Source organism: Oncorhynchus masou, unplaced genomic scaffold (genome assembly GCF_036934945.1).
Source record: "Oncorhynchus masou masou isolate Uvic2021 unplaced genomic scaffold, UVic_Omas_1.1 unplaced_scaffold_951, whole genome shotgun sequence".
NCBI classification, from domain to species: Eukaryota; Metazoa; Chordata; class Actinopteri; order Salmoniformes; family Salmonidae; genus Oncorhynchus; species Oncorhynchus masou.
In genome coordinates, this window is record NW_027016007.1 from 37,361 (window position 1) to 51,352 (window position 13,992).

Below are 13,992 nucleotides of genomic sequence, written 5' to 3' on the forward strand. Positions count from 1 at the left end.
AGTGAATGTACCCGTGAAAAAAGACTTTATATTTCCATCATGTATATCTCAAGCTTCGTAATTTACATTTCATATGGTGTTGTGTCTTTAGTTAATTACTCAAGTGAGCTTCATTACAGAACATAAATTAAACGATTATTGATCCCATAGTTTACATTTCAAACATTTACAAGCTTGGACAGTGGTGTTCAGTCATAACGTCGTCGCTCCAGACTCAACCTGTGTGTCAAATCAACATGTACTTGTGTCATGCTTCGTAAACAAACAGGTGAGTAACAGTGAAAGGCTTACGGCCCTTCCCAACAATGCAGAGGAAGAAATATAATAAAATAAAACTAATAAATCCACACTGATCTGGGGTGTCGTGCTGCCGCAGCGCGGGCTCTTCCTCTTTCACATTGACTCCAGAATACACGGAGCTGGTTAAACTATGTATAGGAAATTAATTCTGATAAATTCTTAATAAATGAAATTCAATTACCACTAAAAATGTAAAATATAATGCAATCTGCGAACGTTACCAAGGTTAAGTTATTGCCTAGGGTTCTACCAGTGGATCTGCTGGGCCAGCCCCTATATTAACAGCAGGGTTCTACCCCTATATTAACAGCAGGGTTCTACCAGTAGATCTGCTGGGCCAGCCCCTATATTAACAGCAGGGTTCTACCCCTATATTAACAGCAGAATTCTACCAGTGGATCTGCTGGGCCAGCCCCTATATTAACAGCAGGGTTCTACCCCTATATTAACAGCAGGGTTCTAACCAGTGTATCTGCTGGGCCAGCCCCTATATTAACAGCAGGGTTCTACCAGTGGATCTGCTGGGCCAGCCCCTATATTAACAGCAGGGTTCTACCAGTGGATCTGCTGGGCCAGCCCCTATATTAACAGCAGGGTTCCACCAGTGGATCTGCTGGGCCAGCCCCTATATTAACAGCAGGGTTCTACCCCTATATTAACAGCAGGGTTCTACCAGTGGATCTGCTGGGCCATCCCCTATATTAACAGCAGGTCATTCACTAGGTCCCCCGTGTGGTTCTGGGATTTTTGCTCACCGTTCTTGTGATCATTTTGACCCCACGGGGTGAGATCTTGCGTGGAGCCCCAGATCGAGGGAGATTATCGGTGGTCTTGTATGTCTTCCATTTCCTAATAATTGCTCCCACAGTTGATTTCTTCAAACCAAGCTGCTTACCTATTGCAGATTCAGTCTTCCCAGCCTGGTGCAGGTCTACAACTTTACTTCTGGTGTCCTTTGACAGCTCTTTGGTCTTGGCCATAGTGGAGTTTGGAGTGTGACTGTTTGAGGTTGTGGACAGGTATCTTTTATACTGATTACAAGTTCAAACAGGTGCCATTAATAAAGGTTATGAGTGGAGGACAGAGGAGCCTCTTAAAGAAGAAGTTACAGGTCTGTGAGAGCCAGAAATCTTGCTTGTTTGTCGGTGACCAAATACTTATTTTCCAATACAATTTGCAAATAAATTCATTAAAAATCCTACAATGTGATTTTCTGGATTATTTTTCTCATGTTCTCTGTCAGAGTTGAAGTGTACCTATGATGAAAATTACAGGCCTCTCACATCTTTTTTAAGTGGGAGAACTTGCACAATTGGTGGCTGACTAAATACTTTTTTGCCCCACTGTAAAACACACCACCACCTGTTATGTTGAGTACCTACTGACATAAAACACACCACCACCTGTTATGTTGAGTACCTACGGACATAAAACACACCACCACCTGTTATGTTGAGTACCTACGGACATAAAACACACCACCACCTGTTATGTTGAGTACCTACGGACATAAAACACACCTGTTATGTTGAGTACCTACTGACATAAAACACACCACCACCTGTTATGTTGAGTACCTACTGACATAAAACACACCTGTTATGTTGAGTACCTACTGACATAAAAAACACACCTGTTATGTTGAGTACCTACTGACATAAAACACACCTGTTATGTTGAGTACCTACTGACATAAAACACACCTGTTATGTTGAGTACCTACTGACATAAAACACACCACCACCTGTTATGTTGAGTACCTACTGACATAAAAAACACACCTGTTATGTTGAGTACCTACTGACATAAAACACCACCACCTGTTATGTTGAGTACCTACTGACATAAAACACACCTGTTATGTTGAGTACCTACTGACATAAAACACCCCACCACCTGTTATGTTGAGTACCTACGGACATAAAACACACCACCACCTGTTATGTTGAGTACCTACTGACATAAAAAACACACCTGTTATGTTGAGTACCTACTGACATAAAACACACCTGTTATGTTGAGTACCTACTGACATAAAACACACCACCACCTGTTATGTTGAGTACCTACTGACATAAAACACACCACCACCTGTTATGTTGAGTACCTACTGACATAAAAACACACCACCACCTGTTATGTTGAGTACCTACTGACATAAAACACACCTGTTATGTTGAGTACCTACTGACATAAAACACACCACCACCTGTTATGTTGAGTACCTACTGACATAAAACACACCACCACCTGTTATGTTGAGTACCTACTGACATAAAACACACCACCACCTGTTATGTTGAGTACCTACTGACATAAAACACACCACCACCTGTTATGTTGAGTACCTACTGACATAAAACACACCTGTTATGTTGAGTACCTACTGACATAAAACACACCTGTTATGTTGAGTACCTACTGACATAAAAAACACACCTGTTATGTTGAGTACCTACTGACATAAAACACACCTGTTATGTTGAGTACCTATGACATAAAACACACCACCACCTGTTATGTTGAGTACCTACTGACATAAAAAACCACCACCTGTTATGTTGAGTACCTACTGACATAAAAAAACCACCTGTTATGTTGAGTACCTACTGACATAAAACACACCTGTTATGTTGAGTACCTACGGACATAAAACACACCACCACCTGTTATGTTGAGTACATACTGACATAAAACACACCTGTTATGTTGAGTACCTACTGACATAAAACACACCTGTTATGTTGAGTACCTACTGACATAAAACACACCACCACCTGTTATGTTGAGTACCTACTGACATAAAAAAACACACCACCACCTGTTATGTTGAGTACCTACTGACATAAAACACACCACCACCTGTTATGTTGAGTACCTACTGACATAAAACACCTACTGACATAAAACACACCTGTTATGTTGAGTACCTACTGACATAAAACACACCTGTTATGTTGAGTACCTACTGACATAAAACACACCTGTTATGTTGAGTACCTACTGACATAAACACCCCACCACCTGTTATGTTGAGTACCTACTGACATAAAACACACCACCACACCTACTGACACCACCTGTTATGTTGAGTACCTACTGACATAAAACACCCCACCACCTGTTATGTTGAGTACCTACTGACATAAAACACACCTGTTATGTTGAGTACCTACTGACATAAAACACCCCACCACCTGTTATGTTGAGTACCTACTGACATAAAAACACACCTGTTATGTTGAGTACCTACTGACATAAAACACACCTGTTATGTTGAGTACCTACTGACATAAAACACACCACACCTGTTATGTTGAGTACCTACTGACATAAAAACACACCTGTTATGTTGAGTACCTACTGACATAAAAACACACCTGTTATGTTGAGTACCTACTGACATAAAACACACCTGTTATGTTGAGTACCTACTAACATAAAACACACCACTGTTATGTTACACACCTGTTATGTTGAGTACCTACTGACATAAAACACACCTGTTATGTTGAGTACCTACTGACATAAAAACACACCTGTTATGTTGAGTACCTACTGACATAAAAAAACACACCTGTTATGTTGAGTACCTACTGACATAAAACACACCTGTTATGTTGAGTACCTACTGACATAAAACACACCTGTTATGTTGAGTACCTACTGACATAAAACACACCACCACCTGTTATGTTGAGTACCTACTGACATAAAACACACCTGTTATGTTGAGTACCTACTGACATAAAACACACCTGTTATGTTGAGTACCTACTGACATAAAAACACACCACCATGTTATGTTGAGTACCTACTGACATAAAACACACCTGTTATGTTGAGTACCTACTGACATAAAACACACCTGTTATGTTGAGTACCTACTGACATAAACACACCACCACCTGTTATGTTGAGTACCTACTGACATAAAACACACCTGTTATGTTGAGTACCTACTGACATAAAACACACCATGTTATGTTTAGTACCTACTGACATAAAAAACACACCTGTTATGTTGAGTACCTACTGACATAAAACACACCACCACCTGTTATGTTGAGTACCTACTGACATAAAACACACCACCACCTGTTATGTTGAGTACCTACTGACATAAAAAACACACCACCACCTGTTATGTTGAGTACCTACTGACATAAAACACACCACCACCTGTTATGTTGAGTACCTACTGACATAAAACACACCACCACCTGTTATGTTGAGTACCTACTGACATAAAACACACCTGTTATGTTGAGTACCTACTGACATAAAACACACCTGTTATGTTGAGTACCTACTGACATAAAACACACCACCACCTGTTATGTTGAGTACCTACTGACATAAAACACACCACCACCTGTTATGTTGAGTACCTACTGACATAAAACACACCACCACCTGTTATGTTGAGTACTGACATAAAACACACCTGTTATGTTGAGTGACATAAAACACACCACCACCTGTTATGTTGAGTACCTACTGACATAAAACAACCACACCTGTTATGTTGAGTACCTACTGACATAAAACACACCACCACCTGTTATGTTGAGTACCTACTGACATAAAACACACCTGTTATGTTGAGTACCTACTGACATAAAACACACCTGTTATGTTGAGTACCTACTGACATAAAACACACCTGTTATGTTGAGTACCTACTGACATAAAACACACCTGTTATGTTGAGTACCTACTGACATAAAACACACCTGTTATGTTGAGTACCTACTGACATAAAACACACCTGTTATGTTGAGTACCTACTGACATAAAACACACCACCACCTGTTATGTTGAGTACCTACTGACATAAAACACACCTGTTATGTTGAGTACCTACTGACATAAAAAACCACCACCTGTTATGTTGAGTACCTACTGACATAAAACACACCACCACCTGTTATGTTGAGTACCTACTGACATAAAAAACCACACCTGTTATGTTGAGTACCTACTGACATAAAAACACACCTGTTATGTTGAGTACCTACTGACATAAAACACACCACCACCTGTTATGTTGAGTACCTACTGACATAAAACACAAGGAAATACAGTCAGGCATCACATTACTACAAGACAAAAACAGCTCCATTAACCATGATGGTCTTGTAAGTATAAATTCAAAGATTGTTTTCTTAATAGTCTAATTAAAAGGTAGTGGAATGGCATTAGCGTGGTGAGTGAAGAATTCAAAACATTACCTCGTACGTGGAAACAAATCACATTGAGAATATGAATCAGGCTGTTTGAGAAGGTTTGAATCCTCAGTAGCCTGCCTACACACAGTCTGAAGTACAATACCAACATAGTTACTGTTGCAGGTCAAAGCTGTGTGAAGGAAAAACCTGGGTGGTGTAGGCATTGTGGTGCTGTAAAACCTGGGTAGAGCATGGGTGGAGTAGGCATTTTGGTGCTGTAAAACCTTGGTAGAGCATGGGTGGAGTAGGCATTGTGGTGCTGTAAAACCTTGGTAGAGCATGGGTGGAGTAGGCATTGTGGTGCTGTAAAACCTTGGTAGAGCATGGGTGGAGTAGGCATTGTGGTGCTGTAAAACCTTGGTAGAGCATGGGTGGAGTAGGCATTGTGGTGCTGTAAAACCTTGGTAGAGCATGGGTGGAGTAGGCATTGTGGTGCTGTAAAACCTTGGTAGAGCATGGGTGGAGTAGGCATTGTGGTGCTGTAAAACCTTGGTAGAGCATGGGTGGAGTAGGCATTGTGGTGCTGTAAAACATTGGTAGAGCATGGGTGGAGTAGGCATTATGGTGCTGTAAAACCTTGGAAGAGCATGGGTGGAGTAGGCATTGTGGTGCTGTAAAACCTTGGTAGAGCATGGGTGGAATAGGCATTTTGGTGCTGTAAAACCTTGGTAGAGCATGGGTGGAGTAGGCATTGTGGTGCTGTAAAACCTTGGTAGAGCATGGGTGGAGTAGGCACCGTGGTGCTGTAAAACCTTGGTAGAGCAGACATTGTGGTACTGTAAAACCTGGCTTCAGAGCATGGGTGGAGTAGGCATTGTGGTGCTGTAAAAACCTTGGTAGAACATGGGTGGAGTAGGCATTGTGGTGCTGTAAAACCTTAGAGATGGAGCATGGGTTAAGTAGGCATTGTGGTGCTGTAAAACCTTGGTAGAGCATGGGTGGAGTAGGCATCGTGGTGCTGTAAAACCTGGGTAGAGCATGGGTGGAGTAGGCATTGTGGTGCTGTAAAACCTTGGTAGAGCATGGGTGGAGTAGGCATTGTGGTGCTGTAAAACCTGGGTAGAGCATGGGTGGAGTAGGCATTGTGGTGCTGTAAAACCTGGGTAGAGCATGGTGGAGTAGGCATTGTGGTGCTCTCCAGCAAAACCTTGGTAGAGCATGGGTGGAGTAGGCATTGTGGTGCTGTAAAACCTTGGTAGAGCATGGGTGGAGTAGGCATTGTGGTGCCTGTAAAACCTTGGTAGAGCATGGGTGGAGTAGGCATTGTGGTGCTGTAAAACCTTGGTAGAGCATGGGTGGAGTAGGCATTGTGGTGCTGTAAAACCTTGGTAGAGCATGGGTGGAGTAGGCATTGTGGTGCTGTAAAACAAGGTAGAGCATGGGTGGAGTAGGCACCGTGGTGATGTAAAACCTTTAGAGATGGGTCCAGAATGTGGTGCTGTAAAACCTGGTAGAGCATGGGTGGAGTAGGCATTTTGGTGCTCAGAAGGTTGTGATTTCTGTTCTTTCTTTTTCGGCTTCAGACCGATGTTTACTTCTTCAATCATACTAGAAGGTTTTTTTGTTTTTAATAAACAGTATGGTCTGCAGCTTATCATGCATGAGATATTCTAACTCTGGCGAGAAAAGGTTAGAGACTTCCTTAACATTAGAGATGGTGCACCAGCTGATGTTAACATAAGAGACACCTTCCCCTTTAACCTGTTCCCAAAGCTGCCGTTACGGTCTTCTGATGTCACAGGAAAAACCATCCAGGTGTACTATTATTAATGTCATGTTCAGTCCAGAAGGTTAGTGAAACAGGATATTCCAGTTCTTCAGGTCCCGTTCTGATAGGGTAGTCTCCAGCAGAGCTCATCCTGTTTATTCTCCAGTGATTGTGATCTCTGTTCACCAATACAACTGAAGATATTTTTTTAATGCAATCTTTATTTAAAACAAGTTAATTAATTAAGAACAAACTACTGCAGCTCCATCTGTCATCACTACTGGGTCTACTCCAGCAAATCTGTCATCACTACTGGGACTACTACTGCAGCTCCATCTGTCATCACTACTGGGGACTACTGCAGCTCCATCTGTCATCATTACTGGGACTACTACTGCAGCTTCATCTGTCATCACTACTGGGTCTGTAGTGATCCATCTGTCATCACTACTGGGGCTAGATGCAGTCCATCTGTCATCACTACTGGGTCTACTACTGCAGCTTCATCTGTCATCACTACTGGGGCTACTACTGCAGCTCCATCTGTCATCACTACTGGGTCTACTACTGCAGTTCATCTGTCATCACTACTGGGATACTGCAGCTTCATCTGTCATCACTACTGGGTCTGTACTGCAGCTCCATCTGTCATCACTACTGGGGCTAGATGCAGTCCATCTGTCATCACTACTGGGTCTACTACTGTAGAATCGAACATCTGTAGTGATGCCACTGGCACTGAGACTGCAGTGCCAGACCATCTGTCATCATTAGCCTGGGAATACTGCAGCTCCATCTGTCATCACTACTGGGACTACTACTGCAGCTTCATCTGCATTACCTACTACTGCAGCTCATCACTACTTTAGAGCTAGACTGTCATCACTACTGGGGCTACTCTTCAGCTCCATCTGTCATCCTACTGGGATTAGAGCTTCATCTGTCATGGACTACTGAACTACTACATCACCAGCTGTCCAACTGGTGAAGTAGCAGCTTCATCTTCAACCAAAACAAGGTTAGTGATCTCTGTTCTGATGTCCAGAAGCTTCATCTGTCATCACTACTGGGGCTACTACTGATGTCCAGAATTAGTCATCACTACTGGGTCTACTGATGTCTCCATCTGTCATGATCATTGTCTGTTCATAGATGTCCAGAAGGTGTGATCTCTGTTCTGATGTCTAGAAGGTTAGTGATCTCTGTTCAGATGTCCAGACTCCAGGTTAGTGATCTCTAGTTCTGATGACTAGAAGGTTGTGATCTCTGTTCCTAGACTCCAGGTTGTGATCTCCATAGCTGTCCTAGATGTCCAGGTGTGATTCTCCTGATGTCTAGAAGGTTAGTGATCTCTGTTCTAGATGTCCAGAAGGTGTTAGTGATCAGGTGTGTTCTCCAGAGATGTCCAGACTCCAGGTTAGTGATCTCTGTTCTGATGACTAGACTCCAGGTTGTGATTCTCCTAGATGTCCAGACTCCAGGTTAGTGATCTCCTGCTGTCTGATGTCTAGGTGTGTTCTCCATAGCTGTCCTAGACTCCAGGTGTGTTCTCCAGATGTCCTAGAAGGTTAGTGATCTCTGTTCTGAGGTGTGTCCAGAAAGGTTAGTGATTCCCTTTTCATGATATCCAATTGACAGTTACAGTCTTGTCTCATCGCTGCAACTCCCATACGAAGATAACCCAGTCAAGCCGCACGATGGACACAATATTATGTTTAAGCCAGCCGCACCAATGTGTCGGAGGAAACAACACACTGGGGCTACTACTGTCAGCTCCATCGTCATCCTACAGGAGCTACTAGTGGGACAAGAACATCCCTGTCGGCCAATCCCTCCCTACTCCGGACTACTACTGCAGCTCCATCTGTGCATCACCCCTGGGTCTCCGGGCCGCGGCCAGCTTCATCAGTCATCACTACTGGGGCTACTACTGCAGCTCCATCTGTCAAATACAGTTTTAACTGGGGATACAGTACTGCAACAAACACAGGATCTAGTCATACTACTGGGGCTACTACTAGAAAAGCTAATACATCAATTCCTATCACAGAGGAGGAGGTTGAAGACGGGATCTGGTTTCTGCTTCATCTGTCATCACTAGACAACAGAGGAGGAGGCTGAAGATGGGACTGTAGCTTCAATCGGCAGAACTACTGGGTCTACAACAGAGGAGGTGGTTGAAGATGGGCTCCATCTGTCTTCAATCTGGCAGAACTACTAGACAACAGCTCCATCTGTCATCAAGATGGGATCTGGTTTCTGCTTCCATCGTCAGAACACTGGGACAACTGTAGCTCCATCTGTCATGCATCATGGTGTGTTCTCCATCGGCAGAACACTAGACAACAGAGGTGAGGTTGAAGATGGAATCTGGTTTCTGTCTTCAGGTGTGTTCTAGACAACAGAGGAGAGGTCCTGAAGATGGGATCAGGTGTGTTCAATCCAGAACACTAGACCAGAGGAGACTCCAGGTGTGTTTCTGTCTTCAAGAGCTGTCCTAGACAACAAAGGAGGTGTTCTCCATAGCTGTTCCTAGACTTCAAGGACAACAGTGTTCTAGACCAGAGAAAGAGAAGAGGATTACTTCTGTTTTCATGGTATCCAGGATTGACAGTTACAGTCTTGTCTCATCGCTTCAATTGGCAGAACACTAGACAACAAAGGAACGTTGAAGATGGCACTGTTTCTGACACAATCAGCCCACTAGACAACAGAGGAGGTTGAAGATGGGATCTGGTTAATGTCTTCAATCGGCAGAAACTAGACAACAGAGGAGGATGTTGAAGATGGGATCCGTTTCTGTATTCAATCGGCAGAACACTAGACAATAGAGGAGGAGGTGAAGTGGGACAAGAACATCCCAATCGGCAGAACACTAGACAATAGAGGAGGAGGTTGAAGATGGGATCTGGTTTCTGTCTTCAATCGGCAGAACACTAGACAACAGAGGAGGAGGTTGAAGATGGGATCCAGAATGTCTCAATCGGCACAGCTTGACAACTTCAGGATGTTGAAGATGGGATCTTTAGTTGTTTTCTGGCAGAACACTAGACAACAAGGACAGTTTTAACATGGGATCTGGTTTCTGTCTTCAATCGGCAGAACCTAGTTACAACAGAGGAACGTTGAAGATGGAATCTAATACAGAACACTAGACAACAGAGGAGGTTCATCTGTCTTCATTCCTAGACAACAGAGGAGGAGGTTGAAGACGGGATCTGGTTTCTGTCTTCAATCGGGCAGAACACTAGACAACAGAGGAGGAGGTTGAAGATGGGATCTGGTTTCTGTCTTCAATCGGCAGAACACTAGACAACAGAGGAGGAGGTTGAAGACGGGATCTGGTTTCTGTCTTCAATCGGCAGAACACTAGACAACAGAGGAGGAGGTTGAAGATGGGATCTGGTTTTGTCTTCAATCGGCAGAACACTAGACAACAGAGGAGGAGGTTGAAGACGGGATCTGGTTTTTGTCTTCAATCGGCAGAACACTAGACAACAGAGAGGAGGAGGTTGAAGACGGGATCTGGTTTCTGTCTTCATTCGGCAGAACACTAGACAACAGAGGAGGAGGTTGAAGATGGGATCTGGTTTCTGTCTTCAATCGGCAGAACACTAGACAACAGAGGAGGAGGTTGAAGATGGGATCTGGTTACTGTCTTCAATCGGCAGAACACTAGACAACAGAGGAGGTGGTTGAAGATGGGATCTGGTTTCTGTCTTCAATCGGCAGAACACTAGACAACAGAGGAGGTTGAAGATGGGATCTGGTTTCTGTCTTCAATCAGCAGAACACTAGACAACAGAGGAGGAGGTTGAAGATGGGATCTGGTTTGTCTTCAATCGGCAGAACACTAGACAACAGAGGAGGAGGTTGAAGACGGGATCTGGTTTCTGTCTTCAATCGGCAGAACACTAGACAACAGAGGAGGTGGTTGAAGATGGGATCTGGTTTCTGTCTTCAATCGGCAGAACACTAGGCAACAGAGGAGGAGGTTGAAGATGGAATCTGGTTTCTGTCTTCAATCGGCAGAACACAAGACAACAGAGGAGGTGGTTGAAGATGGGATCTGGTTTCTGTCTTCAATCGGCAGAACACTAGACAACAGAGGAGGACGTTGAAGATGGGATCTGGTTTCTGTCTTCAATCAGCAGAACACTAGACAACAGAGGAGGTGGTTGAAGATGGGATCTGGTTTGTCTTCAATCGGCAGAACACTAGACAACAGAGGAGGAGGTTGAAGATGGGATCTGGTTTCTGTCTTCAATCGGCAGAACACTAGACAAGAGAGGAGGTGGTTGAAGATGGGATCTGGTTTCTGTCTTCAATCGGCAGAACACTAGGCAACAGAGGAGGAGGTTGAAGATGGAATCTGGTTACTGTCTTCAATCGGCAGAACACTAGACAACAGAGGAAGTGGTTGAAGATGGGATCTGGTTTCTGTCTTCAATCGGCAGAACACACACTTTGTGACCAAGTCGGAGTTCTCCAGTCGAGAAATGGAGAAAGCCTTTCCACACTCCTCACACTGAAAGACAACACTGGATCAGGTTCACCAAAACAGTGTCACCAAAATAATCTTTCTTATTCACAAAGCATATCAGATTTGGAGTGGTGATCTAGGATCAGGTCTAGGATTAGGTTCTCAGGGTAGGAGTGGTGATCTAGGATCAGGTCTAGGATCAGGTCTCAGGGTAGGAGTGCTGATCTAGGATCAGGTCTAGGATCAGGTCTTAGAGTCAGGAGTGGTGATCTAGGATCAGGGGTCTAGTATCAGGGCTCAGGATAGGAGTGGTAGGAGGTCTAGGATCAGGTCTAGGATCAGGTCTCAGGGTAGGAGTGCTGATCTAGGATCAGGTCTCAGGGTAGGAGTGGTGGGTGGTCTAGGATCAGGTCTCAGGGTTGGAGTGGTGGTCTAGGATCAGGTCTAGGATCAGGTCTCAGGTTAGGAGTGCTGATCTAGGATCAGGTCTCAGGGTAGGAGTGGTGGTCTAGGATCAGGTCTCAGGGTAGGAGTGGTGATCTAGGATCAGGTCTAAGATCAGGTCCTCAGGGTAGGGAGTGCTGATCTAGGATCAGGTCTTAGAGTAGGAGTGGTGATCTAGGATCAGGTCTAGGATCAGGTCTCAGGATAGGAGTGGTCATCTAGGATCAGGTCTCAGGGTAGGAGTGGTGGTCTAGGATCAGGTCTAGGATCAGGTCTCAGGGTAGGATTGGTGGTCTAGGATCAGGTCTCAGGGTAGGAGTGGTGGTCTAGGATCAGGTCTAGGATCAGGTCTCAGGGTAGGAGTGTGCTGATCTAGGATCAGGTCTCAGGGTAGGAGTGGTGGTCTAGGATCAGGTCTAGGATCAGGTCTCAGGGTAGGATTGGTGGTCTAAGATCAGGTCTCAGAGTAGTAGTGGTGATCTAGAATCAGGTCTCAGGATAGGAGTGGTGATCTAGGATCAGGTCTAGGATCAGGTCTCAGGGTAGGAGTGCTGATCTAGGATCAGGTCTCAGGGTAGGAGTGGTGGTCTAGGATCAGGTCTAGGATCAGGTCTCAGGGTAGGATTGGTGGTCTAGGATCAGGTCTCAGATCTAGGTAGTAGTGGTGATCTAGAATCAGGTCTCAGTATAGGAGTGGTGATCTAGGATCAGGTCTAGGATCAGGTCTCAGGGTAGGAGTGGTGGTCTAGGATCAGGTCTCAGGGTAGGAGTGGTGATCTAGGATCATCTAGGATCAGGTCTCAGGGTAGGAGTGGTGATCTAGGATCAGGTCTCAGGGTAGGAGTGGTGATCTAGGATCAGGTCTCAGGGTAGGAGTGGTGATCTAGGATCAGGTCTCAGGGTAGGATGGCCTCAGGGTGGATGGTCTAGGATCAGGTCTCAGGGTAGGAGTGGTGATCTAGGATCAGGTCTCAGAGTAGGAGTGGTGATCTAGAATCAGGTCTCAGGGTAGGAGTGGTGATCTAGAATCAGGTCTCAGGGTAGGAGTGGTGATCTAGGATCAGGTCTCAGAGTAGGAGTGGTGATCTAGGATCAGGTCTCAGAGTAGGAGTGGTGATCTAGAATCAGGTCTCAGGGTAGGAGTGGTGATCTAGGATCAGGTCTCAGGGTAGGAGTGGTGATCTAGGATCAGGTCTCAGGGTAGGAGTGGTGATCTAGGATCAGGTCTCAGGGTAGGAGTGGTGATCTAGGATCAATCAGGTCTCAGGGTAGGAGTGGTGATCTAGGAATCAGGTCTCAGGATCAGTAGGAGTGGTGATCTAGAATCAGGTCTCAGGGTAGGAGTGGTGATCTAGGATCAGGTCTCAGGGTAGGAGTGGTGATCTAGGATCAGGTCTCAGGGTAGGAGTGGTGATCTGGAATCAGGTCTCAGGGTAGGAGTGGTGATCTAGAATAAGGTCTCAGGGTAGGAGTGGTGGTCTAGGATCAGGTCTAGGATCAGGTCTCAGGGTAGGAGTGGTCATCTAGGATCAGGTCTCAGGGTAGGAGGTGGTGATCTAGGATCAGGTCTCACTCTACATACAAGGTAGCAGTGTGTGGTAAAATGACCAACCTGGAGGATATGATAGCCCATTCCCTGAGCCTTCCTGGTCTCAATAACGGCAGGTATCTCTTCAGAGTGTTCTATATTCCACAACCTGACAGTGGTGTCCTTCAAAACACACAGCAATGATGATGCAAAATGGTATGGTAACAAAAGGGACAAATTCTGTGACCTATAGGGATAGGACATGACATAGGACATGACATAAGACATGACATTGAGG

General features: G+C 44.7%; 1 protein-coding gene across 1 annotated transcript in view; it reads right to left on the reverse strand.

The window, feature by feature from the left end:
- Positions 1 to 11,619: 11,619 nt before the first annotated feature.
- Positions 11,620 to 13,992, reverse strand: part of LOC135538393 (WD repeat-containing protein 88-like) — a gene marked incomplete at its 3' end in the record, with an annotated part of 36,024 nt that continues 33,651 nt past the window's right edge. Inside the window, 2 exon segments of the mRNA XM_064964296.1 lie at positions 11,620 to 11,767; positions 13,779 to 13,877. Coding sequence (XP_064820368.1) covers positions 11,620 to 11,767; positions 13,779 to 13,877 — 247 coding nt within the window.